The sequence below is a fragment of the Panthera leo genome, chromosome E3, assembly GCF_018350215.1.
Source record: "Panthera leo isolate Ple1 chromosome E3, P.leo_Ple1_pat1.1, whole genome shotgun sequence".
Classification (NCBI taxonomy): Eukaryota; Metazoa; Chordata; class Mammalia; order Carnivora; family Felidae; genus Panthera; species Panthera leo.
In genome coordinates, this window is record NC_056694.1 from 37,526,714 (window position 1) to 37,551,639 (window position 24,926).

Below are 24,926 nucleotides of genomic sequence, written 5' to 3' on the forward strand. Positions count from 1 at the left end.
TCTCCCTCTCTCTCTGACCCTCCCCTGTTCATGCTCTCTCTCTCTCTGTCTCAAAAATAAATAAACGTTAAAAAAAAATTTTTTTTTTTAAATTAAGTTTCTAGTGCTTGCAGAGGGACTCATGTGTTCCCTTGTGGTCCCGGCCTCCATCTTTTCACTGCTCTCCCACCCTTACATCAGGTACCTTACCTTCCAGTTCAAAGAGGAGAGACATGATATTCACTGTTCCCAAGCCAGGGTCTCTGTTTCCTAACCCCGTGCCTTTGCTCATTCCATTACAATGTAAGTCTACCCAAAACCTATACCTGGGGTTCACAGCAGCACTACTCATAACAGCCAAAAAAAAAAAAAAAAAAAAAGTGGAAACGATCCAAATGTCCAAATGGATAAATAAAAATGTAGCCTATCCACGCATGGAATATTACTCGACCACTGAAAGGAATGAAGAACCAATACATGCCATAGCGTTGATGAAGCTTCTTTCCAGAGTGAAAGAGCCCATCACAAAAGTTCACACGATGTACGACTTCACTTCTATGAAATGCCCAGAACAGGCAAATCCATAGAAACAGAAAACAGGTTAGTAATTGCAAAGGCAGAGGAGAGAGGAAACTGGGGAGTGAGTGCTGATGGTATGGGGTTTTTTAAGCAGTTGAAAATGTACTGATTGTGGGGATGGTTGTAAAGCCTCTATGAATACATTAAAAACCAGTGAATTGTACGCTTTGAAAAAACATAAGGGAAGGGATTAGCTATCCAAGCCATGGCTGCTAGGTCTAGTCTTGATCAGTATCAGTTCACAAATATTAGGTTCAAAGTTTTTGCCGCCCTCCCCCGCCCCCACACAAAAGGAAAACAAAATTTAAAAAAATCAAGAATCTTGTAGTGAATTTTCATACAAGTTACAAGGCACAGAATAATTTTAAATACGAAAACAGCTTTGGAAAAAGATTTTTAAAAATTTGGGTTCTGCCTCTTTTTCTGAAGTGTTAACCAGTGGGACACTATGCACCTGAGGGACAGTCCAGCAAAGCCCATCACCTCATTCTACACTGTGAGCCACATGTCACCTACACGTATGGGCATACACGCTGCACTGGTGAGCAGACTAAACTGACAGCATCCCTTCTACAGTCTTGTCCCTAAAATCTGGCTTCCATACAGACCTGGTAATACGCTTTCTTGATCTCCTTCTGGCTGGCATTTCGGGGCACTCCTAGTATCTGGTAATAATCCTCTTTGGCCAAAGGGGAGCTCGTGTGGAAGGATGCAGTACGAACAAAAGGGTAACTTTTTACTCCTAAAAAAGAAAAAAAAGGAAAGACAATCACTCTGGGAATGTGCTCAACAAAAGGAAGCTGTGAGTAAACACCCAGCCAGGTTACACCTATGAAGGAACGGAGGTCACAGCTTAGGGTCAGTTTTCCCCCCAAGCCCGCTGGAGACCAAACTCACTGCACTTCAAAGATGGCCAAGGCCACTGTGTACAATGAACATAAAACGAAGAGTACTGGGCAGGGCTAATTCTGCTGGATCACGACACAGTGAGGTCGCGCCCTCATGTCTGCACCCCGGATGGGGGCTACACCGGGGGGGATGACTAGAAAGGGACCTAGCTCCACTGTCACACTACCTGAGCACCTGCCATGTGCCACGTACCTTCATATGCTGTCTTCCTTAATGCTTAACAATTCTCCAGGTTCTTTGCCTCCACCATACAACCTTGGGGATGTGGTTCTGGGGTGGTTCTCAGAGTGTGGTCCCTGGACCAGCAGCATCATCAGCTTGTTGGAAATGTCCATTTTCAGGCCCCACCCCTGACCTGAATCAGAGACTCTGGAGGTGGGGTCCAGCAGGCTGTGTTTAATAAGCCCTCCAGGTGACAATTCTGCCACATGCTCAATGTGAGAACTAAAGAACTAAAGAAACGGTACTCATGGTGCCGGGTGGCTCAGTCGGATGAGCAGCCGACTTTTTTTTTAATTAAAAAAAATTTTTTTTTCTTTCAATGTTTATTTTTGAGACAGAGCATGAGACAAAGCTCTGAGCTGAGCTGTCAGCACAGAGCCCGACACGGGGCTCGACCCACGAACCACAAGATCATGACCTGAGCCGATGTTGGATGCTTACCCCCTGAGCCACCCAGGTGCCCCTATTTTTTTTTAACGTTTATTTATTTTTGAGAAAGAGAGACAGAGTGTGAATGGAGGAGGGGCAGACAGAGGGAGACAAAGAATCTGAAGCAGGATCCAGGGTCTGAGCTGTCAGCACAGAACCTGATGTGGGGCTCGAACTCACAAACCACGAGATCATGACCTGAGCCGAAGTCAGACGCTTAACTGACTGAGACACCCAGGCACCCTGAGAGGCTGACTCTTTATTTCGGCTGGGGTCATGATCCCAGGGTCATGGGATCAAGCTCTACATCGGCTCTGTGATGAGTGTAGAGCTGGCTTGGGATTCTCTTTCTCCCTCTGCCCCTCTTCCCCACTCGCACTCTCTCTCTGAAAGAAAGAAAGAGAGAAAGGAAGAAAAAGAAGAAAAAATGGTTCTCAGTGTTTAAGGTCACAGATCTAAGAGAATCTGATAAAAGTGCTGCCCCTCTCCCAAAAAAAAGAAAACAAACAAAAAAAACACCTAAATAGACACACAGGGTTAAAAGGCCCTATGCCTGAAACTAACAGCTAACTGGGGTCAAAGCCCAAGGCAGAGAGCCACATGCCCTGCCCCCCTTCATGCTTCTGGCATCAGCAGTAGGAGGAACGTCCACTGGCGGACACATCCACTCAACTGCCCTCTGTGCACAGAGCAGAGAACTAACTTGGACTGGTCTGTCACCAAGTGAAGCAGGAGGAGCTGCCCCACAACTTGAGCCCTGCCTAACCTCCAACCCATTCCGTGACAACTGAAGACACGGGGCTGGGAGCGGAAGGGAGCCAAGTAAGAAAGAGCATGAAGATCATGACAGCTCCAGGTTTCTAAGTCGAACTTCAGCCTACAGAGAAGGTTCTGGATGCACCATTCATTCATTCAGTAAATACTCACTGAACATGTACTACTTGCCAGGCACTGAGTTCTGTGCTGGGAATAGGCAGCAGACCATTCAGACACTGCCATCCTAGAGCTTACATTATTCAAGATATTAATACTGTAGTGGCAGGGAGGATACAATGTGAAGACAAGACCAAAGCCAGCGCCCTCAAGGAGCTTACAGTCCACAAGGGAGCGTGGGAGACAGTGTACAAAGAAACAGTACACAAGGACATGAACAGTGAGAACACACATAGGGTCACCTAACCAGGGTTTCTCAACCTCACAATGTTGAGGATGGTATTGGATTCCTCTTGGTGAAGGGGCTTTCCTATTGTTATGGGCTATGTCTCTTAATTCATACGTTGAGGCTCTAATCCCCAGTGCCTCAGAATGTGACTGTATTTTGAGGTAGGATCCTAATTTTAAGTTTTCATTTATTTAAGTAATCTCTACACCCAACGTGGGGCTAGAACTCACAATCCTGAGATCAAGAGTCTCATGCTCTTCTGACTGAGCCAGCCAGGTGCCCCTGGAGGTAGGATGTGTAACAACTCTGCCAAAACATTGATCTTGGACTTCTAGCCTCTAGAAATGTGAGGATAAATGTGGTTCTCTCTTATGGCATCCCTGGCAAACTAAACTACTTATATATCAAAGGATGTTCAGCAGCACCAACATCTTCTAAGTAGTACACTCTACTGCCCCTCTACCTCTGTCACAAGAGAGCAACTAAATGTCTCCAGACATTGCCAAATGTCCTTTGCAGGGCAAAATCATCCCCAGTTGAGAAGCACTGACAACCCAACTGAAAAAGTTCAGGAAAGGCCTTTTAAGGCAGCTGCTGTTAAACTGTAGAAATTAGCTAGGCTAAGGAAAGGTTTGAATCTGCCCAGAATTACACCTGTAGTCCTTATGTCATTTGCAACAGATTCCCCTTATATTTTCAAAAGTGCCTCATTTGGCTGCTAAGTCATAGATCATCTTTGGTTCACATGAAAGTTCACATGCACCTAATAACTGCATGATGTAACTTGTATACATTTTATACAAGTAGAGATGTGGTTAGAGATAATGATGCTGATTAATGAGGCCTAGGAATAGGCATAGGGCCTTTGAGCTATCCTAAGGAGTCAAGATTTTATCCTGAGGGCAACAGGGAGTCACTGCAAGTGTTAAACAGGGAAGGGAACGCCTTTGCATGAGAAAGAGCTCTCAAAAACAACCCACAACAAACTGGAGGACTGGGAGACTACTTAAAATTAATCTGAGCACAAAACACAACCAGGAGTGTTGAGGGATATCCAGGAAGGGGGCCAAGGTAACCAGACAGGAGGACGAGTAGGAAAGAGTCAGAATGATGAGAAATCAGAAGCAGCAAGTCAATCTCGACCTTCAGTATCCCCATACTGTTTCCTGTCCTGCACCCTAGACCCGCCAGAACACAAGGAGCAGACAGCGGGGAAGTAGTGGGAGTTAGGCGACCACAGAGGTCTTTCTTTGGTCAGATTTGAGAGAAACAGAGCTAGCGGCCTAGTGCTCCTATACTGAGTCCCTCTTCACTCAGGAGTGAGGGGCTGCCCTGGTCCTGTCAGCCCCCACCACCCCCAGGCTCCTTACAATCCAGGAAGAGACTGGTAGTGGCAGCTCCAAGAACGTGAGCAGAGACCTCGGACTCAAGAAACGCTGGGATGTAACAACGTAACGTGCAAAACTGCATGCGAATAAAGACAAATCACATTTAACTATTACAAAGTTGATGACTTTTGACATTATCCAAAAAGCACCAATGGTTAACAATAATTAAAGTTCATTTGGGGCGCCTGGGTGACTCAGTCAGTTGAGCAGCCAACTTCGGCTCAGGTCATGATCTCACGGTTTGTGAGTTCGAGCCCCGCGTCGGGCTCTGTGCTGACAGCTCGGAGCCTGGAGCCTGGAGCCTGCTTTGGATTCTGTGTCTCCCTCCCTCTCTGCCCCTACCCCACTCACACTCTGTCTGTCTCTCCTTCAAAAATAAATAAACATTTAAAAAAAATTTTTTTAAATAATTAAAGTTCATTTAATGGACAAACTTTCCCCCAAGAACAATGTCTTGCCCTTTTTAGAACCCAGAATAGGATCAGCCTCCAAGTCACTCCAAGAATGACTAACCCAGAGTCAAATAACTACATTTTTTTTCTGCCCTGGGAGAAAAGTTGTAATTAAAGTGTTGTTTTATGTCCTCTAATTGTATTACTAGATTTGAGAGAACATCAAAGACCCATGTTTGGGAGCTGAGTTGATGCCTTTAGATGTAATAACAAGAGTGTGTCTTGAAGGATGTCATCTCTCAAAAATATTCATCATGTGATACAAAACATGCCCATTCTGGGCTATGTGCTGATTGCAGTTCCTTAGTAAGGGTCCCCCAAAGGCTCAGTACTCAGTGCCTGCCTATCTCTCTCATATATACACAATCAACACAAATGCTCCCCAAACTGGTACAAATGTACTATGAACAGAAATAGCTTAATAATTACCTAAGGAATAAATGAACAAAAAGATGCAGCCAAATTCTATTTAAAACAACACTGACATTAGAAAAAGTTAGCAAAACTTGAAACTTACCACTTTTGCTCATACTGAGAAATACACCATGACATCGCTCCGAATAACCCTGAAGAAACCTGAACAGACTACTGCTCTACCCGTGAGGAAATATTGGTGGCAAGAGCAGAATTAAAAAATGGGATCACTTGACCAAAACCTCATCCAATCTCTCTGTTCTCTGCTGTATCCCCAGTAACTAGAATAGTGGCCAGCATATGGCAGACTCTCAATAAATACCCGAGTCAATGAACAAATTTTTACAGTTAAGGAAACAGGGGTTCAAAGAGATTAAATAACTCACCCAGGTCCCCCCCCCCCACACACACACACACACTGGTAGAGGTGAGTTTGTTCACTTTACAAAAGAATAACGATTACTGATGCTTTAATGACTCCCTTATTACACAAGCATTACAAAATTGCACCCCAACAGGCAATTATCTTGTGTGGGTTATCTTGTCAGGGCCTGTTAATTCATTACCTTTGTAAATATATAGATAAATATCACTTGCACAAATTGTAGGGAACACAACCAGTAAGACAATTCAGACACATGGTTGGTTATTCAGTGTTTCCTCCTTCCTCCTAACAGAAGTCATCCAACACAGAGCAGAACCATCACAGACAAGCACCTAAAGGCTTAATACATATCACTTCTGTATCGCCTCCATCAATTAAGAAAGCTGGTTTTGAATGAGGGCTCTACCATCTTTTCACTTTGTCACTTTCTACAAGTCGTTTAATATCTAGGCTTAAGCTTCTTTGTCTATAAAATGTAATAGCATCTATCACATGGAAATGACCCATGCCGGGTACACAGAAAAGCGCTCGATAACTGTTAGTTTGTATTTTTATTACAGTTGCCAATTTAAGAACTTATAAAAGACTACTAAGTGTATCCTTCGATTAAAACCACGTGACGGAAAGAGCGTGAGCTATTAAAGGACAACTCTACTTTTAGGTTTATGACCTTGGGCGGGTCAATTCTTCTTGCTAGAACCTCAGTTTCTCGTTCTCTAAAATGGGGATGACGACTCCATTCTTGCAGGGTTGTTACCACCAAGTGAGATGGGGCACAAAGTACCTAGCACCGTAACAGGTGCTCACCGAATGGCAGTTACCTCCTCCCTTCCGGCTATAAGGTGAAGGGAGGAGACGGGACCGGAATAGGGTAAGGGAGCAGTGGCAGGCTGGAAAGAGGCTTCTAGAAATGTTGATAGAGAAGAGAAGACTGTAGGCCTACGCAACATTTCACTACTGCCGCCGAGGGCTCCATGCAACTCTCCCTGGTTTACCATTTCTCAGTAGCCATTTGGGCCTCTCTGCCTCCTGCTCGCCGGTCTCTCCAAGCAATTCTGCATACAGGTCAGAAGATACCGTCCACCCCGCTACCCCCGTAGCCGAATCGAGTCAGTCCCTTCTGGGCCTTAGAGCCCCTACTCGGGCGCTGGAGCCTGCCCTCACCTTTGAAGCTGACACCAGTTCTCAATGTCAGCAGCGCCCCGGAGCCTCGAGCTCTCAGGGAAGGCGAGAATGCAGTGACGTTCAGCTTGTGGCCCAGTGAAGCCCCCACCACGTCCCCCCTGGGAGGCCGGGCTCCTCTCCCCGCTGTAGCCGGCAGCCGCGGGGACCCCACAGCCACCAGCAACCAGCGTGTGGGGCACCGCGCCGCCATCTTGGCCCAGGGACACTGCGCCTGCGCCACCCGGCTCAAGGAGGCGTCGCGAAGACAGCGCGCCGGCGCTGCGATGGCGCTTCCGGAGGCGGGGCCCGTGCGCGCGTACACGCACAAGCGCAAGCGTTGCGCATGCGCAGCAGCACCCAATGCGACTTTCTGGTTGCCAACACCGAAATGAGGCTTCCTCTGAGGAGTGCAACTAGGTATGCGTGTCGTGAAGGACCTCGTCATTCTGTGATGGATGGCCAATATTGTACCTTATCTATGTAGAGACGTGGTTGAGTGTGTTCGGGTATAACTGGTCTCCTGATCCCCGCGAAGGGCCGGACTACATATCCCGGCGTGCAATGCTGCCGTCAGTCGCGCAGTCCCAGCATGCAGTGCGCGGTCTTTTTCCCCTGACCTGATGCTGTAAGTGTTGCGTGAGTGTTGCTCACTTTGTGTCAGCGTGAGCTCGTGGGGGCCTCTGCGCTACTTCCAAAGCCTGGCCTCAAGCTCACTTTCTCTCTAGCTGATTCTCCGCGGGGCTGACTTTGATCACTCGGTTCTGTCCTGAGCGTGTTAAGGCTCCTGCAAACCTGTGATGAACTTGCCAGTCGCCAAGGGAGAGCCGAGCCCCGCACAAACGAATTTAATAAACGTGGTGAGCACCTACTGTGTTTCACGCACGTTGTAACTGGGGATACAACGGTGAATGACATGCCATCCCTGCTCCGGGGGAGCAAACTCTGAATCGAGAGAGACCGGCTCCTTAGCAACTGACATAACGTGATCAGTGCTCTTGTAGATATAAACCGTGTTAGAGACACGGAAGTGAGGGGTTTCTGGAACAAGTTGCGGAGACTAGAGTGTCAGGGAAGACATCTGAGAGGTAACATTCCAGTTGGACTTTGATGAAAAGTGCGTCAGATAGAGGTGGAGGGGAGAAGTATTCCAAGCAGCAGACACTTCACAAGCAGATGTCCCAGAGGTGTGAAAGTGATTGCCCTGTTTGCCTAAGCCCTAAACTTAGGGTGTGTGACTGGAGATGAGGCTGGAATCTGGCCCAGTAAGCGTTACTAAGGAGTTTCAGCTTACACACCCCCGACCACCACCCCAAACAATAAGAAGGAAACCTGAGGATTCACTGATGGGTTTAAGATGAAGTGTGCTCTTTGCCACTTCTACCCATTGTACCCAAATTTTTGTGGATGTGGATGTTAATCTGCATAGATAGCCATAGCTTTCAATGATCAAATTCTCCACGGGCTCTGAGATTCAAAAAGGTTTAAAAACCACCGGTGTAGTGAAAAAGTTACAAGGCTATTGTAAAATATAAGGAGAAGTTGAGAGTTTGGGCTAGGGAAGCTAGCAGTGAGGCCTTTTAGAGAAGGCAAAGCTTGTCATGAAGTGAGAAGTGGAGAAACGAGTTCATTGAATATATTCAATCGATACTTAAATGTTTTCAGCATAGTGATTAAGAATATGGGCCTTGGGGGTGCCCTGCATGTGGCACTTGATCTCTGGGTCGTGAGTTCGAGCCACACATTGGATGTGGAGTTTGCTTAAATAAACTTCTAAAAAAAAAAAAAAAAAAAAAAAAAGAGGGGTGCCTGGGTGGTGCAGTTGGTTAAACGTCTGACTCTCAGTCTCGTCTCAGGTTATGATCTCACAGTTCATGAGTTCAAGCTCTGTATTGGGCTCTGCGCTGATGGTACAGAGCCTTCTTGGGATTCTGTCTCTCCTTTCTGCCCCTACCTCCCTTGTGTGCACGCATTCGCTCATGTGCTTTCTTCTCTCTCTCTCTCTCTCTCTCTCAAAATAAGTAAATGAACTTAAATTTTAAAATTAAAAAAAAAAAAAGATTATGGGCCCTGGAGTCAGATTGCCAGGGACTGAATCCCAGCCCTGCCACTTACCGGCTGTGTATCCTTGGACAACTTAGTTTACCTCTCTGTGTCACAGTTGCCTTTCGGTAAAACGAGGACATATTGGTAACTACCTCAAAGGACCATCTGAGGAATGAGTTGAGATAGTCCTTGTGAAGGCTTCATACAGTATTCGGCATATAGTAAGTACTCAGTATATGTTAGCTGTATGTACTAGGCTCTGTGGTAAGCACTGAGAATACCAAGGCAGGATTCAGGCACTTTTACTTACCAACAGGGAGCCCAAAACCTAGGGGGAAAGAGTGGGGGAGGGTTGGGGTTGAGAAGTACAACTTTCAGGAGTAAATGCTGACAGCAAGAGGCAAAGAGACTTGCATTTACCACGTCAGAGGGAGTTAGGTACCAGAGAAGAGCTCACTAATATGAAAACTTTTGTCAGCTTTGTAACTTCCTCATATTTTTGGTATTTTAGTTTCCCCCCCATCTATTTCCGCATCGTGATTAACAGTAAAATTCCACACTAAAAGGGGGTGTGCGTTCTTATTTTAGGGGATCACAGGAAGGCTGATTGCTGGGGAGCCCACATGCCCTCTCAGGAAGCGGAGAACCCCAAGGAAATGGAGTGGGTGCTGGTGGCTACCCAAGGAGAGGAAGACAGGTTTTTGGGAGGCCTCCGGAAAGACTCCCTGATGAGAGCAGCCTAGGTCTGTACAAGGTCCCCTTCACTGCTAGTCACTATAGAGAAGCCGGAGATGATACAGTTAGTAAACATGGGTAAGTTACAAGCCTCTGGAAATCTTCACAACAGAGGTCCTTGGTCCATGGTACCTGGATCACCTTGATTTGATAATTGTTGGAGGCCAGTGAATAAGCGTCTTTATGTTCCCCCACCGCTAAGCTGAAAAACGCAGGAAAGGAGCTGGTTTGGGGAGAAAGATGGCGAGTCACTGTTGTTTGGACGTGTCATGTTTTAAATGTCTGTGGGACCGATTTCAGGTACTTGGTGGCTATGGAGAGATCTGAAAACTTCAGCTGTGTTAAGAACATTCTCTTTCCAGGGGTGCCTGGGTGGCTCAGTCGGTTAAGCGTCTGACTTTGGCTCAGGTCGTGATCCCACAGTTTGTGAATTTGAGCCCCGCGTTGGGCTCTGTGCTGTTAGTTCAGAGCCTGGAGCTTGCTTTGGATTCTGTGTCTCCCTCTCTCTCTGCCCCTACCCACTCATGCTCTGTCTCTCAAAAAATGAATAAACCTTAAAAACAATTTTTTTAAGAACATTCTCTTTTCAGTTCACAAAGAACTTTGTCATATTTTCTATTTTGATCACAATCCTTTGAAGTAAGGCAAAGACTAATATTCCCATGTTTAGATAGGGACTCCTACCCCACCCCCGCATCTCTGCGCAACCCCCCCCCCCCCCAGCCCTGCCCAAACAAAAACATCCACACGCAACAAAACAAACTCTGAAAGATGAGGAACTCATCCAAGGTCACAGAGCCAGTGTATAGGTGAGCCAAGATCTACACTCAGGCCCCTAACAAAACCCAGAGCTCTTCCCTTTAAACCATGCACCTTCTTGTCATTGTGATCAATAACTCTGGTTGAAAAACCCTTACTAGTTTACAATGTACTTTCTCATGCTGAATCTCCTCTGCTTCTCACAACAAAAGCGGGGCAGGGCGTGTATTTATTACCACCCCACCTACAGAATGTTTCACTGCCTTCCAAGGACTTCAGCTGTTAAAGGACACAAAATGACCCATCCTAGGCTTGTTGCCAAAAACTAGAATGAGCACATGGGCGGGCCACGCCTCCCCATGGCCCCCAGGCAGAGTGTGTCATGTGTCCATCACCCACCCACCCCCCTTCTCCAGCCTAAAGCCAAAAGCCGTAGCTTTGAGGAGAAACAAATGCTACTTGCAAAAGGCGCACAAGACTCACTCCACCTCTGCACTTGTCGCTACCCTGTCCCACTGGGCTCTTTGCCACTCTCCTAAGGCAGTGAGATCAGTGAGAGCTAGTAGGGAATTTGAAGTATGGTCTAGTCGGCGATTTCCTGCAGACTCTGACTACCCAAACCACAATAGGACTAGAGTCCGTGGCTACCCCATGAGCTGGCTGCTCTCCTCCCCTGGTGAGTGAGGGTCCCTTCCAGGGAAGACAGAAGGGCCTGAGCCAGTCTCTTCAGAGGCAACAAGAGGCAGCTGTTTCTCTAGTTGTAGCATTTCTTTTCCTCTCCAAGAGGATACGGGACAATTCCAAGGAGGTGTGGAATGTGTAACTCCGATGTGTGACCCTGCACGAATGACATCCGTGTGGGTGCAGTTTCCTTACAGAACAACAAAATAATCGAGATGCAGTGTCACACTGGGATGAGGGATGGGGCGTCTTCGCCTTGATCACCTGGGTGTTCCCCAGGGGGACCTCCATGCTGATAATTTCCTAAACGACCTTTTAAATAAACCACAGGTGTCTCTGGCTCGCAGCTAAATATTATTCTGCCCAAATGAGGCTTAAACTTAATGTTTCATAAACCTGAGAAGTGAAAGGGGCCCTTTTAATGTTTGTTTATTTTTGAGAGAGAGAGAGAGAGAGTGGGAGCAGGGGAGGGGCAGAAAGAGACAGAGACACAGAATCCAAAGCAGACTCCAGGCACTTAAGCTGTCAGCACAGAGCCCGTTGTGGGGCTTGAAGTCAGGAGCCATGAGATCATCATGTGAGCCGAAGTCGGCTCCTTAATGGACTGAGCCACCCCAGTGCTCCCGAAAGGGACTCTTTTAAAGGAAACAAACAAACAAAGATCACAGACACGGAGAATAAAGCTCCAGATCCTCTGGCAATCAGTGGACTCCAATGTGAAAAACATCACCTTAGCAAATGACAGTCTTTTCTATGAAAATGCCCTTTGGTTGTAAATTATCACCACAAAAGTCAAATTTTGTGTCTGTCAAAATATTTCACGTGTCACTGTAAAAAATCAGATCACTAGGTATAGTAAAACTTCAGAGCTCCAAGAATACATGGGTGCACCTCCATTTGAGACACATCAAAATAATAATGCAGGTTGCACTGTCTCTCTGGGATGGGATATGGAATGTTTTTCCCAATTTTTGTGATGTATTTTGCACATTGAAAACATTTCAATGTGCTCACACTGTCTCCCTCTCTCTCTCCAAAGTAAATAAACATTTTTTTTAATTAAAAAATAAATAAGAAAATAAAAACATTTTTTGGGAGGGTGGGGGGGCACCTGGGTGGCTCAGTCAGTTAAGTGTCCGATTCAGCTCAGGTCATAATCTCACAGTTCGTGAGTTTGAGCCCCACATCGGGCTCTGCACTAACATCTTAGAGCCTGGAACCTGCTTCAGATTCTGTGTCTCCCTCTTTCTCTGCTCCTCCCCCACTCACTAGTTTTCTCTCTCTCTCTCTCTCTCTCTCTCTCTCCCCCTCTCTCTCCCTCTCCCTCTCCAAAATAAATAGACATTTAAAAATTTTTTCTTGTTTTTCTGAAGTTTTATTTATTTAAGTAATCTCTAAATCCCGGGTGGGGCTCGAACTCATGACTCCAAGATCAAGTGTCACATGCTCTTTCAGCTGAGCTGGTCAGGTACCCCCAACATGCATCTTAATAAACAGTCATTTCAGGGGCAGATAACTAGATCTAAGAATTTGTTGTTTGCACTGAATCTGGCCTCATCTATCCTCTTGCAAAAATTTTGATTTTTGATTCAAAATTTTGATTTTGATTCACCACCATCCATTGAAACTCTACACTCATAAACAACAAACTCCCCATTCCCTCCTCTCCCTAGGCCCCTGGCAACCACCATTCGACTTTCTGTCTCTATGATTTTATTTATTTATTTATTTATTTTAATTTACATCCAAATTAGTTAACATATAGTGCAACAATGATTTCAGGAGTAGATTCCTTAGTGCCCCTTACCCATTTAGCCCATCCCCCCTCCAGTAACCCTCAGTTTGTTCTCCGTATTTATGAGTCTCTTCTGTTTTGTCCCCCTCCCTGTTTTTATATTATTTTTATTTCCCTTCCCTTACGTTCATCTGTTTTGTCTCTTAAAGTCCTCATATGAGTGAAGTCGTATGATTTTTGTCTTTCTCTGACTAATTTCGCTTAGCATAATACCCTCCAGTTCCATCCACATAGTTGCAAATGGCAAGATTTCATTCTTTTTGATTGCCGAGTAATACTCCATCGTGTGTGTGTGTGTGTATATATATATATATATATGTGTGTGTGTATATGTATATATATATATACACACACCACATTTTCTTAAAAAAATTTTTTTAATGTTTATTTATTTTTGCGAGAGACAGAGACAGAATGCGAGTGGGTTAGGGGCAGAGAGAGAGGGAGACACAGAATCTGAAGCAGGCTCCAGTCTCTGAGCTGTCAGCACAGAGCCCAACGCGGGGTTGAACTCATGAACTGTGAGATCATGACCTGAGCTGAAGTCGGACGCTCAACTGACTGAGCCACCCAGATGCCCCTATACCACATTTTCTTTATCCATTCATCCATCAATGGACATTTGGGCTCTTTCCATACTTTGGCTATTGTTGATAGTGCTGCTGTAAACATTGGGATGCATGTGTCCCTTCGAAACAGCACACCTGGATCCCTTGGATAAATGCCTAGTAGTGCCATTGCTGGGTCCTAGGGTAGTTCTATTTTTAGTTTTTTGAGGATCCCCCATACTGTTTCCCAGAGTGGCTGCACCAGCTTGCATTCCCATCTGTCTCTGTGATTTTGTCTAGTCTAACTACCTCATATAAGTGGAATCATACACTATTTGTCCTTTTGTAACTGGCTTATTTCACTTAGCATAATGTTCTTAAGGTTCATCCATGTTATAGCATGTGTCAGAATTTCCTTCATTTTTAAAGCTGAATAAAATTCTATTATATGTATATACCACATTTTGCTTATCCATTCATGTATCAACATACCCTTGGATTGCTTCCATGTTTTAGCTTTTGTGAATAATGCTGCTATGAATGTGGTTGTACAAATGTGTTTTTTCTGACCCTGCTTTCAAGTATTTTGGGTATATACCCAGAGGTGGAATTGTTGGATCATACGATGATTCTATTTTTATTTTTTTGAGGAACCACCATACTCTTTTCCACAGTGGCTGTACCATTTTACATTCCCATCAACACACTGTGGATTCCCAACAGCACAAATGTTCTGATTACTCTACATCCTTGAAAACCCTTGTTATTTTCTAGGGTTTTTTGTTTGTTGGTAGTAGCATCATCCTATTGGGTGTGAAGTGGTATCTCATAGTGGTTTTGAGTCGTTTATTTATTTATTTATTTGAGAGAGAGAGAGTGGGGGAGAGGGGGAGAGGGACAGAGAGACAGAATGCCAAGCAGGCTCCACGCTGATCCCAGGATCATGACCTGAGCTGAAAGCAAGAATCACTCAATTGACTGAGCCACCCAGGCGCCCCCATGATAGTTTTTTTTTCCCTCAGAGAGAGGGAAAGAGAGTGCACGAGCAAGGAAGGGTTAGAGAGAGGGGGACAGAGGATCTGTAGTGGGCTCTGCCATGACAGCAGACCAGGACCTGAGCCGAAATTGGATGCTCAACTGACTGAGCCACCCAGGCACCCTGATAAACAGATTTTTTAATTTTTCATGATTTTTTCTTTTTTGCCTAGATCTTTTGGTGTCATATCCAAAAAAAACCAAAAATCATTGTCAAATCCAGTGTTGTGAAGCTTTTGCCTTGTGTTTTCCTCTAAGATTTTTATAGTTTTAGATCTATAGTTGATTTACATTTGAACTACAATGCATAATGTCTGAATGTCCCCTCCCGGGAGACTATAAAGCAAATTCTGCTGATGCAAAAAGAGATTACTGCATACCATAGATTTAAACAATCTACATTTAGCAGATGATATTAAGCTGTTAATAATTGTAATTCTAAAAGCAATATCCGGTATGGAGGAACCTCAAAAAAATGTAAGTACTATATGATCCCACAACCTCACTTCTGGGTATATATCCCAATGAATTGAAAGCAGGGCTTTAAAGAGATATTTGCACATCTGTGTTCAGTGCAGCATTATTCACTACAGCCAAGAGGAGGGAGAACACAAATGGCTGTTGCTGGATAAACAAAATGTGGTATATTAATGATATATATTCTGTGGTAAATACAGTGGTATAATAATCAGACTTAAAAAGAAAAATCCTAAAAAATAATCATGATTTGAAAAGGGCGGGGGGGGGGGGGGGAATTGCCTGGCTGGCTCAGTCGGTAGAGCACATGACTCTTGTGTGGGTTTTTTTTTTCTTTAAGTTTATATTCTTTTTTTGTTTGTTTATTTTGAGAGAGAGGGAGAGAGTGTGTGTGCACATGCATGCACAGACAGGGTAAGGGCAGAGGGAGAGGAGAGACAGAGAATTCCAAGCAGGCTCTTCAATATAAGCACAGAGCCCAATGTGGGGCCCGATCTCATGAACCTTGAGATCATGACCAGAGCCGAAATCAGGAGTCACTTAAGAGACACTTAAGCAACTGAACTGCCCAGGTGCCAGGAGCATGTGACTCTTGATCTCATGGTTGTGAGTTCATGCCCCACACTGGGTGTAGAGATTACTTAAAAATAAAAAATAATAATAATAAAAAAAGATAAAGTCAAACTAATAGAAAGTAGAATGGTGGTTACCAGGGACTGGTGGGAAAGAAATGAAGGGCTGTTGTTTGACGGATATAGAGTCTCAGGATTGCACAATAAGGTTGTGCACAACAGTGTGAATGTCCCTAACAACTATACACTCAAAAATAGTAAATTTTATATGTTGTTTTTCACCACAATTTTAAGAAAAAGAAGCAATATTGGCAGTAATTGAACACCATAGCCATCCCAAGACTGCACTGCTGGTGCCTTTTCCAAAGCTGCTGCAATTCCAGAGTCTGAAGAGTAGCAGCCTTGGGAAAGCTGTACTTCAGCAGCAGCCGGACTGCTTAGAATTCCAAATTCCAGGCCTCCCTCAACTGCACTGGCATCCTATTTTTAGTATATGGAGATCAAAGTCGTGGCTCTTAACTCCCTTGGTAGGATACAGGGAAGTAGCCTTTTAGTCCTCATAGTTTACCTGTAAACAATGTAAAAAGGAACTTGCATTTGTGGGGTCCATTGGTGCCCTCCACCAGGCCAAGCCTTCAGAATCACCCTGTAGGCCGATAACTCCAGCTAGGCGGCTAGGCCGTTCTCTAACATGGGCTTAGGAAAGGTTATTTTCGCGGCAATCATTCACATTCTTCAGATCAAAGTCCCTTTTCCAGACACGCCTGAGCAGGTGTTCTGTCTGTTAGCAAGCAGAAAGCGTGTTCTGGAATCATGGACTCAATTTTCAAAGCGCAAACAAATGCTTGTGGAATGAATGGCCCCAGGTGGAATGAAACTTGTTCTCTTTTCTTCCTGAATGACCCGGGGACTAAGCAAGCCGCCGGTGGGGTGCATGTGTTATTAAAGGTATTCCCCATTTCCCTCATCTTTCTCCCTTTGGGTTTATTTGTAAATCATACATTGATTTCCTTGCAGGGGTCAGTCCTGCCCCATCGCGCCCTGCAGCCAAGACGTGCCCTAACTGCCGGGACGCTGGAGGCCCCAGCCCGGCCTTCAAGTCCACCTGGCCTAGAGAGGGCCCCGCGGCTGGGATACGCCTCAGACCCGGGCTCCCGTTCCTCCCCCAACTGCCACTCGTTAGCTGTGTGACCGCGGCCAGCGCCTGCTCTGTCCTGAGCACGGTCCCAGTATCCGAAATGGAGCGGGTCCACGTCTGCCCCCTCTCCGCCCCGGCCGCGCCCCGCATACCCCGGAGCCTCCCGTGACAAACCCCTGACTGCAAAACCTGGACGCTGCCCCCCGCCTGGGAGCACGCCCCGCAGAGCCGGGGACGGCCAGACCCGCACGCGGCACGTGACCTCCTCGCCCGCGCGGCTAGCCCGCCGGCATCGGGGCGTGGCCTCACAGGACAGCTCTGCGGCGATTGGCCGGGGGCGGGGCCAGGCGAGCCGGAGCGGGCTGTGATTGGCCGGGGGCGTTCCAGGGCGTGGCCGCGAGAGGGGTGGCCGCGGGCGGGGCCGGAGGCGGCGGGAGTCACGGCTGGCTGTCCGTGCACCTGAGAGCCGACGCCCGGGTCTTCGAAGCTGCGCCCGCCGCCTTCCCCGTCGCCATGAGCCGCTTCAAGGTGTCCAAGTTCCGGCACATGGAGGCCCGGCCGTCCCGACGCGAGGTGAGCCCTGCCCGCTGGACCCGCGCCCCTGCCCCTCCCCCTCCCCCTCCCCAGACCCGCGCGGGGACCCCCGAGCCCTCCTGCCCCGGAGCGCCCCCTTCAGGCCTGGGCCCGGCGTCCGGGTTGTTCCGTCGCACCCGGAGGGCAGAGTCCGGCGGCTGCCTGACCCGGTCTCTCTCTCTCTCCTCTCGAGAGACCCGCGGTTCGCCAGCTCCCCCGCCTCGCCCTGGGACCCCCAACTGGTGTAGCCAGCCCGACCCGGCGGAGGCCTGAGGCCTGCGAGGCTGCCTGCCTTCTCCGCTTCCGGTCGGCCTCACTGGGGAGCCGCGGCCGGGCGCTGCTGGCACCACCTCCTCCCTGCCGCCCCGATCGGCCCTGCCCGGGGCTGGGGTGTGGAAGGGATGCCTCTCTCTCCCCTGGCCTCCGCAAGTCCGGGTGTGTCAGCTGAAGAACAGGAGCCCCTCAGACAGAGGCGCGCCCCTCCCTCGGGCTTCCGCCGGCGCTTCCTTCTCTGTGGCTGGCGCAAGAGCAGCTCTTCTCTTACTGGGGTGATGCTGCCAGGGGCTGGGTGGGGTCTGGGGAGGCCCAAGGAGGTGGAGCCCAGAGGAAGAGCTGAGCCAGGTGTTAGGGGGCGTCTCAGACCCCCGGAAGGGCAGCCGGCCTGATGAGAGGTATGCTTTAGAGATGATGCCAGTCCTGGTCTGCTGCTCCCAATGTTATTTGGAAGGCTTAGGAACTGACCTCTAGTAACCCCATCAGCAGCAAAAGCACAGCAGGGTAGCCTGGGGCAGAAGCCCAGTTTTCATCCTCTGGACGATATTTCCTCTGTACTTCCCCTCTGCTCCTGAAACCACCACTGTGAACACGACCTCACTTTCCTTCCTCTGTACTGCCTACACCCCTGTGAGGGAGACAGACAGCAAGCAGACAGGCCTTCAAGGGCACTGCAAGTTGTAGTAAGTGCCCTGAAGAACACAGGAGCTAAATGGCCAAGTGGAGGTCATTCTCAGTACAGTGGTCAGGGTCAGCTGCAGGGAGGAGGTGACATTTAAGCTGAGACCAGAAGGGTGAGAAGCAGCCAGATACAAGAAAAGTAGGGTGGAAAAGAGCCTAGCAGAGGAATGGAAGGTGAGCCCCGGGTGGATGGGGGGCAGTGTTGGGGAAGCAGGGTGTGTCACATGAGTCCAGAGCCGTCCTGCAGAGCTCAAGGACCACAGGAAGAAGTTGGATGGTTTTCTTTAAAAAAAAAAAAAAAAAAAAGCTTTTAAAAACGTTTATTCGTTTTTGAGAGAGAGAGGCAGAACACAGGTGGGGGAGGGGCAGAGAGAGGGAGACAGAATCTGAAGCATGCTTCAGGCTCTGAGCTGTCAGTCCCCAGCCTGACGTGGGGCTCGAACCCACGAACCGTGAGATCATGGCCTGAGCCACAGTCAGATGCTTAACTGACTGAGCCACCCAGGCCCCCCCAGTTGGGTGTTTTCTGAGTGCGGTCAGGAGCCATTAAAAGGTTGAAAGTGGAGAGCATTGGGTAGAGATTGGCTCAGATTTGCATTAATACCGTCTTTCTGAGTGCCATCAGCGCTCCTTGAAAGGGTCTCGAGTATACTTGATGGGCCTTGGGGCTTGTTCCAGGTGGGCCTTAGTCCAGCAATGTAAACAGTCAACCATGGGACCAGGGATTACAGAGAAAGCTTTAAACACTTTAGGTTAGGGAGAGGGGAGGACAGGTGATCTGTTCTCCTTTTCAGAGATATTCCCCGTCACTCTGAACAGTAAACATGAATCAGGAGGAAAAAATAACGCAAGAAGGTAATGTTCTACCCACGGCAGGTGAACACTGAAATAGAAACTTGCACGATGGGGGTGGTTTCCGGCGTGCTGTGGGTGGGTGGGCTGGAAAACAAGGCCGCTCGGGTGTCAGGAAGCAGGCAGGAGTGTCGTACAGTGCTCTGATACCAACAGAGAAAACACGTGGGCCTTGTTGGTCTTAGTTTCAGAAAAAGTGCTCCTCTGCCCCCCGTCTGTGGGGGTGCTAACATTATCGTCTTTTCGTGGAGGTGCATTGCTCACCTTTCTATGAGACTTTGTGGAGAGGCCTTGGTTCTTCCCCTTTCTGAGCTTGAGTGTTATCTCCTGGGGCCCGTAGGAGACACCCCCTGTACTTGGTGGAGGCCTTCAGCAGTGCCCTGGAGGAAGTTGAGTCTGTCTTCTGTCTTAGGTGCTCACTTCTGCTTTCTCTGCTTCTCTCTCTCCCTTTTAACAGAAACAGTCCCCTGACCACACACACTGTTCAGTTGGCTTCTTGACTTCATTTAGCCTGAGGTCACTTCTGACAGCCTTCTCACCCTTATTAGAGATTTGATTTAATAGACAAAATTGTTCCCTCCGTGACTTAGGTTATTATTTCAGGAGCATTTTGAATATTCTAAGGGAGTGCGTGAATGGGGACAGGGTTGGATCTAAAGGAATGCATTTCTAGTGGTGCAGCTTTAAGGTCGAGTTCCCTGCATTATAACCCACCCCCTGCTTTAGTTATGATCAGAGGGCCTGTCCATCACAATTCTTATTCTTTATTTTCAGGCCTGGATCGGTGACATTCGAGCAGGAACCACACCCTCGTGTGGGAACCATATCAAATCCAGCTGCCACTTGATTGCGTTTAACTCTGACCGTCCAGGTAGGAAGGTGGACATAGATTCATACATTGTCATCTTAATTAGGATGGGGCAGAAGGGCAGACTCATTTCAGGTTGGAAGCTTAGGGGATCCTCATGGGGCTCAGAGGTCAGCACCATGAAGGGCCTTAGACCCCTACAAACTGGTCAAGTGCAGTAATCAGATTGATTTTGATTAGGACATGTGTGTATACTTTGTATAAACTACACTGGCTGTGGGTTTGTTTGTTTTTGTTTGTTTGTTTGTTTGTTTTCCCCCTGGCTGTGGTTTTTAAGAGATTGGCCAGGAAGACACCGAGGGGACTGTCCCCTTTGTTTTCAGCTGATCCCCATATGCAGCCCCCTCCTCATCTGGGGGCCTGAGAATGGCTCAGGTCAGTAAGAACACCAAGATTTGAAAAGCTCCCTATGTCACTCGGGACTTTTTTTGTTGCTAGCGTTAACTCAGACCTCAAACTGACAAAAGTCGGGTACCTCTTTAGCTCATATAAGTAAAAGGTCCAGAGGCTTTAGACAGAGCCATCTCTAGAGGCTCACATATGCCATTGGCCCTGACCTGTGTCCTGTCTTTCGGCCCCGGTGCCCTTGAGTGATAGCTTCTTTCTCAGGTAAAGCTGGGAAAAGGGGCAACCGGTGGCCCTAAGCTGGCCTCGTATGACCCACAATGCTAAAAAGACCACCTTTTCCCCAGTGTCTTCTGTACATCTGATGTCACAGAAGGTTCTTGTAGGGGGTAAGAACCTAACTTTGGACTGACTGTGTCCAGAGGGTTATGATCTTATGATTGGTGGAGGCTCTGGGAAGGTCCAAGGCTGAGCTTTGGGTCTCATGTCCTCTGGGAGCCCTGGGCAGCAGACAGTTCCCATCAGGCCTGATGTCGGAGCCTCCATGTGTGTTTGACAGGTGTGCTGGGTATTGTGCCTCTGGATGGCCAAGGAGAGGACAAGAGACAGGTGACCCACCTGGGCTGCCATTCAGGTGAGTGGAAACTGGACCCAGGAGGTCTGGAACTTGCTCCTCCCTCCCTGGGTGCAGGGACTCCTACGGTCCCATGGGTTCCCAGTCCCTCTTGCTGTCTTCACTGTGCATTTGTGCAGACGGTGTCCATATTGGAAGGCTGGGTCCTGGCTGGGAATTCCACTTGGGCAGAAAGAAGGGAAGCTGAGTGCTGCAGGTGGTTAAGCTGAGAAAGGGGGTTATGCACTGGCCAGCCCAGGCTCCAGGCTGATGCTGGCTCCCAGTCACTGTGGAGGACTCAACCCTATGGAGTTCTTAGCCCCTTGTGCTCTCCTGGAACCCAGCAGGCCACCCCTCACCACCAGCCATCCTCCCCAGCAGGGCTGCTCGGGGCCCTTCGGGGAGGGGTCTGGCTGGGCTGCAGGGCTGCAGACAGGCCCTCACAAAGAGAGCTTTTGTCTGCTGCAGCTGCTTCTGGGGGCGCCCGGCAGCCCTCCTGGCAGTCCGCCCACTCCAAGGGAACGGCTTGCTCTCCCCGGACTGCGGCAGCCTTGGCCCAGCTGCCTCCTCTGTCCCTCTGCAGCTGCGGCGGAGGCTGTGGGCCAGTCCCTCTGGCTTGCTGGCGTTCCTGGCCGCCTGGCCGGCGACCTCGGCTGACAGAATGGGGCTGACCCTGGCTCCCCAGTCTGAGTGTGCAGCTCAGCTTAGGGGTCCAGACGACGATGACGGCAGCTAACAGAGTGACGGTGGCCAAGATGGGTCAGGAGCCGTCTATGCCCTAAGAACCTTGTCCATGTTTTATCATCTAATTCTTTCTTAAAGCTCTTTACGACTTTACTGAGGTATCATTTATATTCCATTGATATTACTTGGTTTCAGTGAATAGTGTGATTACTTTTATTAAAGTTACAGAGGTAGGTATCTGCAACCCAATGTTAGGACCTTTCTGCAAAGGGTCCTCGTGCCCCTTTGCAGTTACTTCATTTCCACCTCTGGTGCCAGTGGATCCTCTTCCTGCCCCTGCTGCCAGGGTCTTGGAGCTCCCTCCGCTGCCCAGCCAGCTGCTGTCTTTGTAAATAGTCTTGTGAGGACATGGCCACGCCTCTTCATTGACATTCAGCCTGTGACTGCTTTCTCCCAGCAACTACACAATTGAGTAGTTGTGACAGAGACCGTCTGGCCCTCAAACCCTGAGATAGTTACTGCCTCCCCCTTTGCAGAAGACGTTCGCCAGCTTTTGCTCTACAGCCCAGCCTTTTCTGGACACTTGACATAAATGGAATTACACCACACGTAGTCTTTAAAATCTGGCCTCTTTCACTGAATTTCGTGATTTGAGGTTCATCTGTGTTGTAACACATGGAAGAAGTCTGCTTTCTCATCCACTCTTACACCTTTTTGAAGTAGATTTTTAACCGTTTTTTAGCTAAGAGAACTGAGGCTTGAAGAGATCGGGAACCTGCCAACACCGGCACCGCGGTTGGCGGAGCCAGACTCGGAACCGGGTCTTGTCAGACCCCTGTGTGCTTGGTGCACTTGACCCATGGGGGAACTGCCCGGGGCTGCTGGTGTCTGTAGGTTGTAAGGCCCCGTTACTGGGAAGGCTTCGAGGAGAAGCTGGACCAAGCCTCTTCTGAGGGCTGGTAGCCTCACCACGGCCTCAACTGTTGACCTTGCTGGCACACTGCTCCCGGGATAACTTTGGCTCCTGAGAACCTGCTTTGGAGACAGTGGCACACTCTGTCCTCTTAGGTGAGGTGGTGGGGGGCAGTGTGGTGGGCTGGCCTCTGGCTGCCTCCCTGCCTTTGGGGGTGCCTTCTGCCTCCTGGCTCAAGGCCAAGCGGCCCTCCAGCCCAGCTGCCCAGGAGAGCAGACTGCTGGGAAGCGCTGAGAGAATAGTCCTGCGTTCTGGGCTGTGGGGTGGCTGGGTGCTTGCTCCGATTTGGGAGAGGCAGTGCGGTGATATGCTGAGGATGTAGGTTCTGAAACCAAACTGCCCGCACAACCACCAGCCTGGCCCTTTCTTAGCTGTGTAACTCTGGGCTAGTTACTTAACCTTTCTGTCCCCATGCTCCGCTTGGGGATGATGCCACAGTGCCATCCCAAGGGGTGGTCGTGAGGATTCGGTGAGGTAAATGCACATACGGAACACTGGCCTGTCAGCTCAGCTGCGCACTCAGGGCGACCCGGTCGCTGCTTCTCATCCCCTTGGGAATGCCAGGTGGCTCTCGCTGGCCACTGCCCTGTCCAGTGTGGAGCCCACAAGCAGGGTGGCAGCGTTCCAGGAGTCTGGGCCAGGGCTGTCCCACGGGGTCCCTGTCTTCACTGCTCCTTGTCTTTGTCTCTCTTGGCCGGGGTGCCCGGAGTCTGGCTCTGGCCTGAGAGGAAAGCATACCTGCTTGACCCCACTGGGGCGGCAGGCAGCAGGGAAAGTCACCGTGGGCCTTGCTCTGGTGATGCAAGCCTGGCCATCACGCTCACACCCCCTGCTGGTTTCAGGAACTGTGGGTTTCCTCTCTGTGCTGTGGCTCACTCTGCATGCCCCTATCTCCCTCTCCTGGCCTTCCGGAGCTGAGCAGTTCAGGTTCTTAGATTGCAAAGAACTGAGGCCAGCTCCAACTTGCTTTAGCCAAAAAGGGATTTGGAGGAAAGCTTCCAGAACTGAAAGCCTGGGGAGCTTCCAGAGCTGAAGGAGCAGCTGGATGTACAGGCCTTAGGAGGGTCCTGGCTAGGACCTGACGGCTCCTTCCCAGCTGGCTGCCCTCCCCTCAAGGCTAGTCCCTGAGGCACCCTGTCACCAGACCTCACTTCCTGGTTTAATTGCCTTATGAGAGCAGCTGGCTGCTCAGGCTCTGGTCAGGTGCCCTCAAGCCAAGTGTCAGCCCCGGTGGGACCTGAGGAGCAGAGAGCTCCTAGCCTAGGCCCGTCATCCAGGCCCCGCCTCCCAGATGTTCTAACCTGTTCTGGTCCTTCATATTCCCCAGGGCTCCCCGTGCCTCCTCCACGAAGCTGCCCTGACCCCTGACCTTGGGGTCCCCCTGCGTGCTCAGTCCATGTTTTGCCACGTCTGCAGAGACGTGTGAGGTGGTGAGGGTCTCCTAGGGCTAGGTGGCAACTGTCTGGTTTGTGAATACCTCGTGGGCCCAGAGCAGGGCTGGTACTCGCATTCATTCACATGTTGATGTGCTAGACCCCGCGTTGCATTCTGGGTTTTGAGCAAAGGCAGGTGCTCAGTAGTTTGAGGAGCTTTGTGTCTGTCATCCTGCTAGCTTCCTGACGCGGGGCTTTGCCCGTTCTGGGGCATGTATATCACAGGCAGGGGTTTCCAGAAGTGCCTTTCTTTGTGGGCTTTCAGCCCGCCACCGTGTGGCCAGAGGCGTCCCCTGTGAAACCCTGGGCTGTGGTTCTCTGCCTTGGGGAGACATCACATCGGGCTGGAAACAAAGTTCTGGTGAGTTCTCATGAGGCCCATGTCAGTCGTTGCTCTCCCACAGACCTGGTCACGGACTTGGATTTCTCTCCCTTTGATGATTTTCTTCTGGCCACGGGTTCAGCTGACAGGACGGTGAGTGGAGCTGCTGGACAAGTTGCTCAGTGCGCCTCCCCCTCCCCTCAAGGGCCCTCAGCCCCTCCACAGGCCTCCAGGGCTGGGCTAGCCCAAATTCTCAGTTCCTTGATCTACACCAGCTCCCGTGAGCTTCTGTGTGCTTGCTGGGAGCTGTGGCCCTGACTTGCCATTCTGCTGCTTGGCTGCCTAAGGAGAGCAGGGCTGGGGTGGCGTGGGACATTGAGGAGACAGAGCAGAGCCCCACTCTGTGGCTCCCGTCTCCCCCACCCCCGCCTCTAATTACACCC

The 24,926-nt window shown here is 49.1% G+C and overlaps 2 protein-coding genes across 3 annotated transcripts in view; one reads left to right on the plus strand and one right to left on the minus strand.

The window, feature by feature from the left end:
* The window catches only part of DNAJA3 (DnaJ heat shock protein family (Hsp40) member A3), a 29,370-nt gene extending 22,045 nt beyond the window's left edge, over nt 1–7,325 (minus strand). For both annotated transcript variants that reach the window (XM_042922040.1, XM_042922039.1), the window contains exons 1-2: nt 7,084–7,325; nt 1,167–1,300 (exon numbers count right to left, since the gene is read on the minus strand). In XM_042922040.1, the coding sequence (XP_042777974.1) occupies nt 1,167–1,300; nt 7,084–7,294 (345 nt within the window). In that variant the 5' untranslated portion in view covers nt 7,295–7,325. The remainder of the gene's footprint in view (nt 1–1,166; nt 1,301–7,083) is intronic.
* Nucleotides 7,326–17,241: 9,916 nt separating this feature from the next.
* The window catches only part of LOC122209992 (coronin-7), a 56,635-nt gene continuing 48,950 nt past the window's right edge, over nt 17,242–24,926 (plus strand). Inside the window, exons 1-4 of the mRNA XM_042922341.1 lie at nt 17,242–17,439; nt 20,020–20,116; nt 21,018–21,092; nt 24,566–24,636. Coding sequence (XP_042778275.1) covers nt 17,380–17,439; nt 20,020–20,116; nt 21,018–21,092; nt 24,566–24,636 — 303 coding nt within the window. The 5' untranslated portion in view covers nt 17,242–17,379. The remainder of the gene's footprint in view (nt 17,440–20,019; nt 20,117–21,017; nt 21,093–24,565; nt 24,637–24,926) is intronic.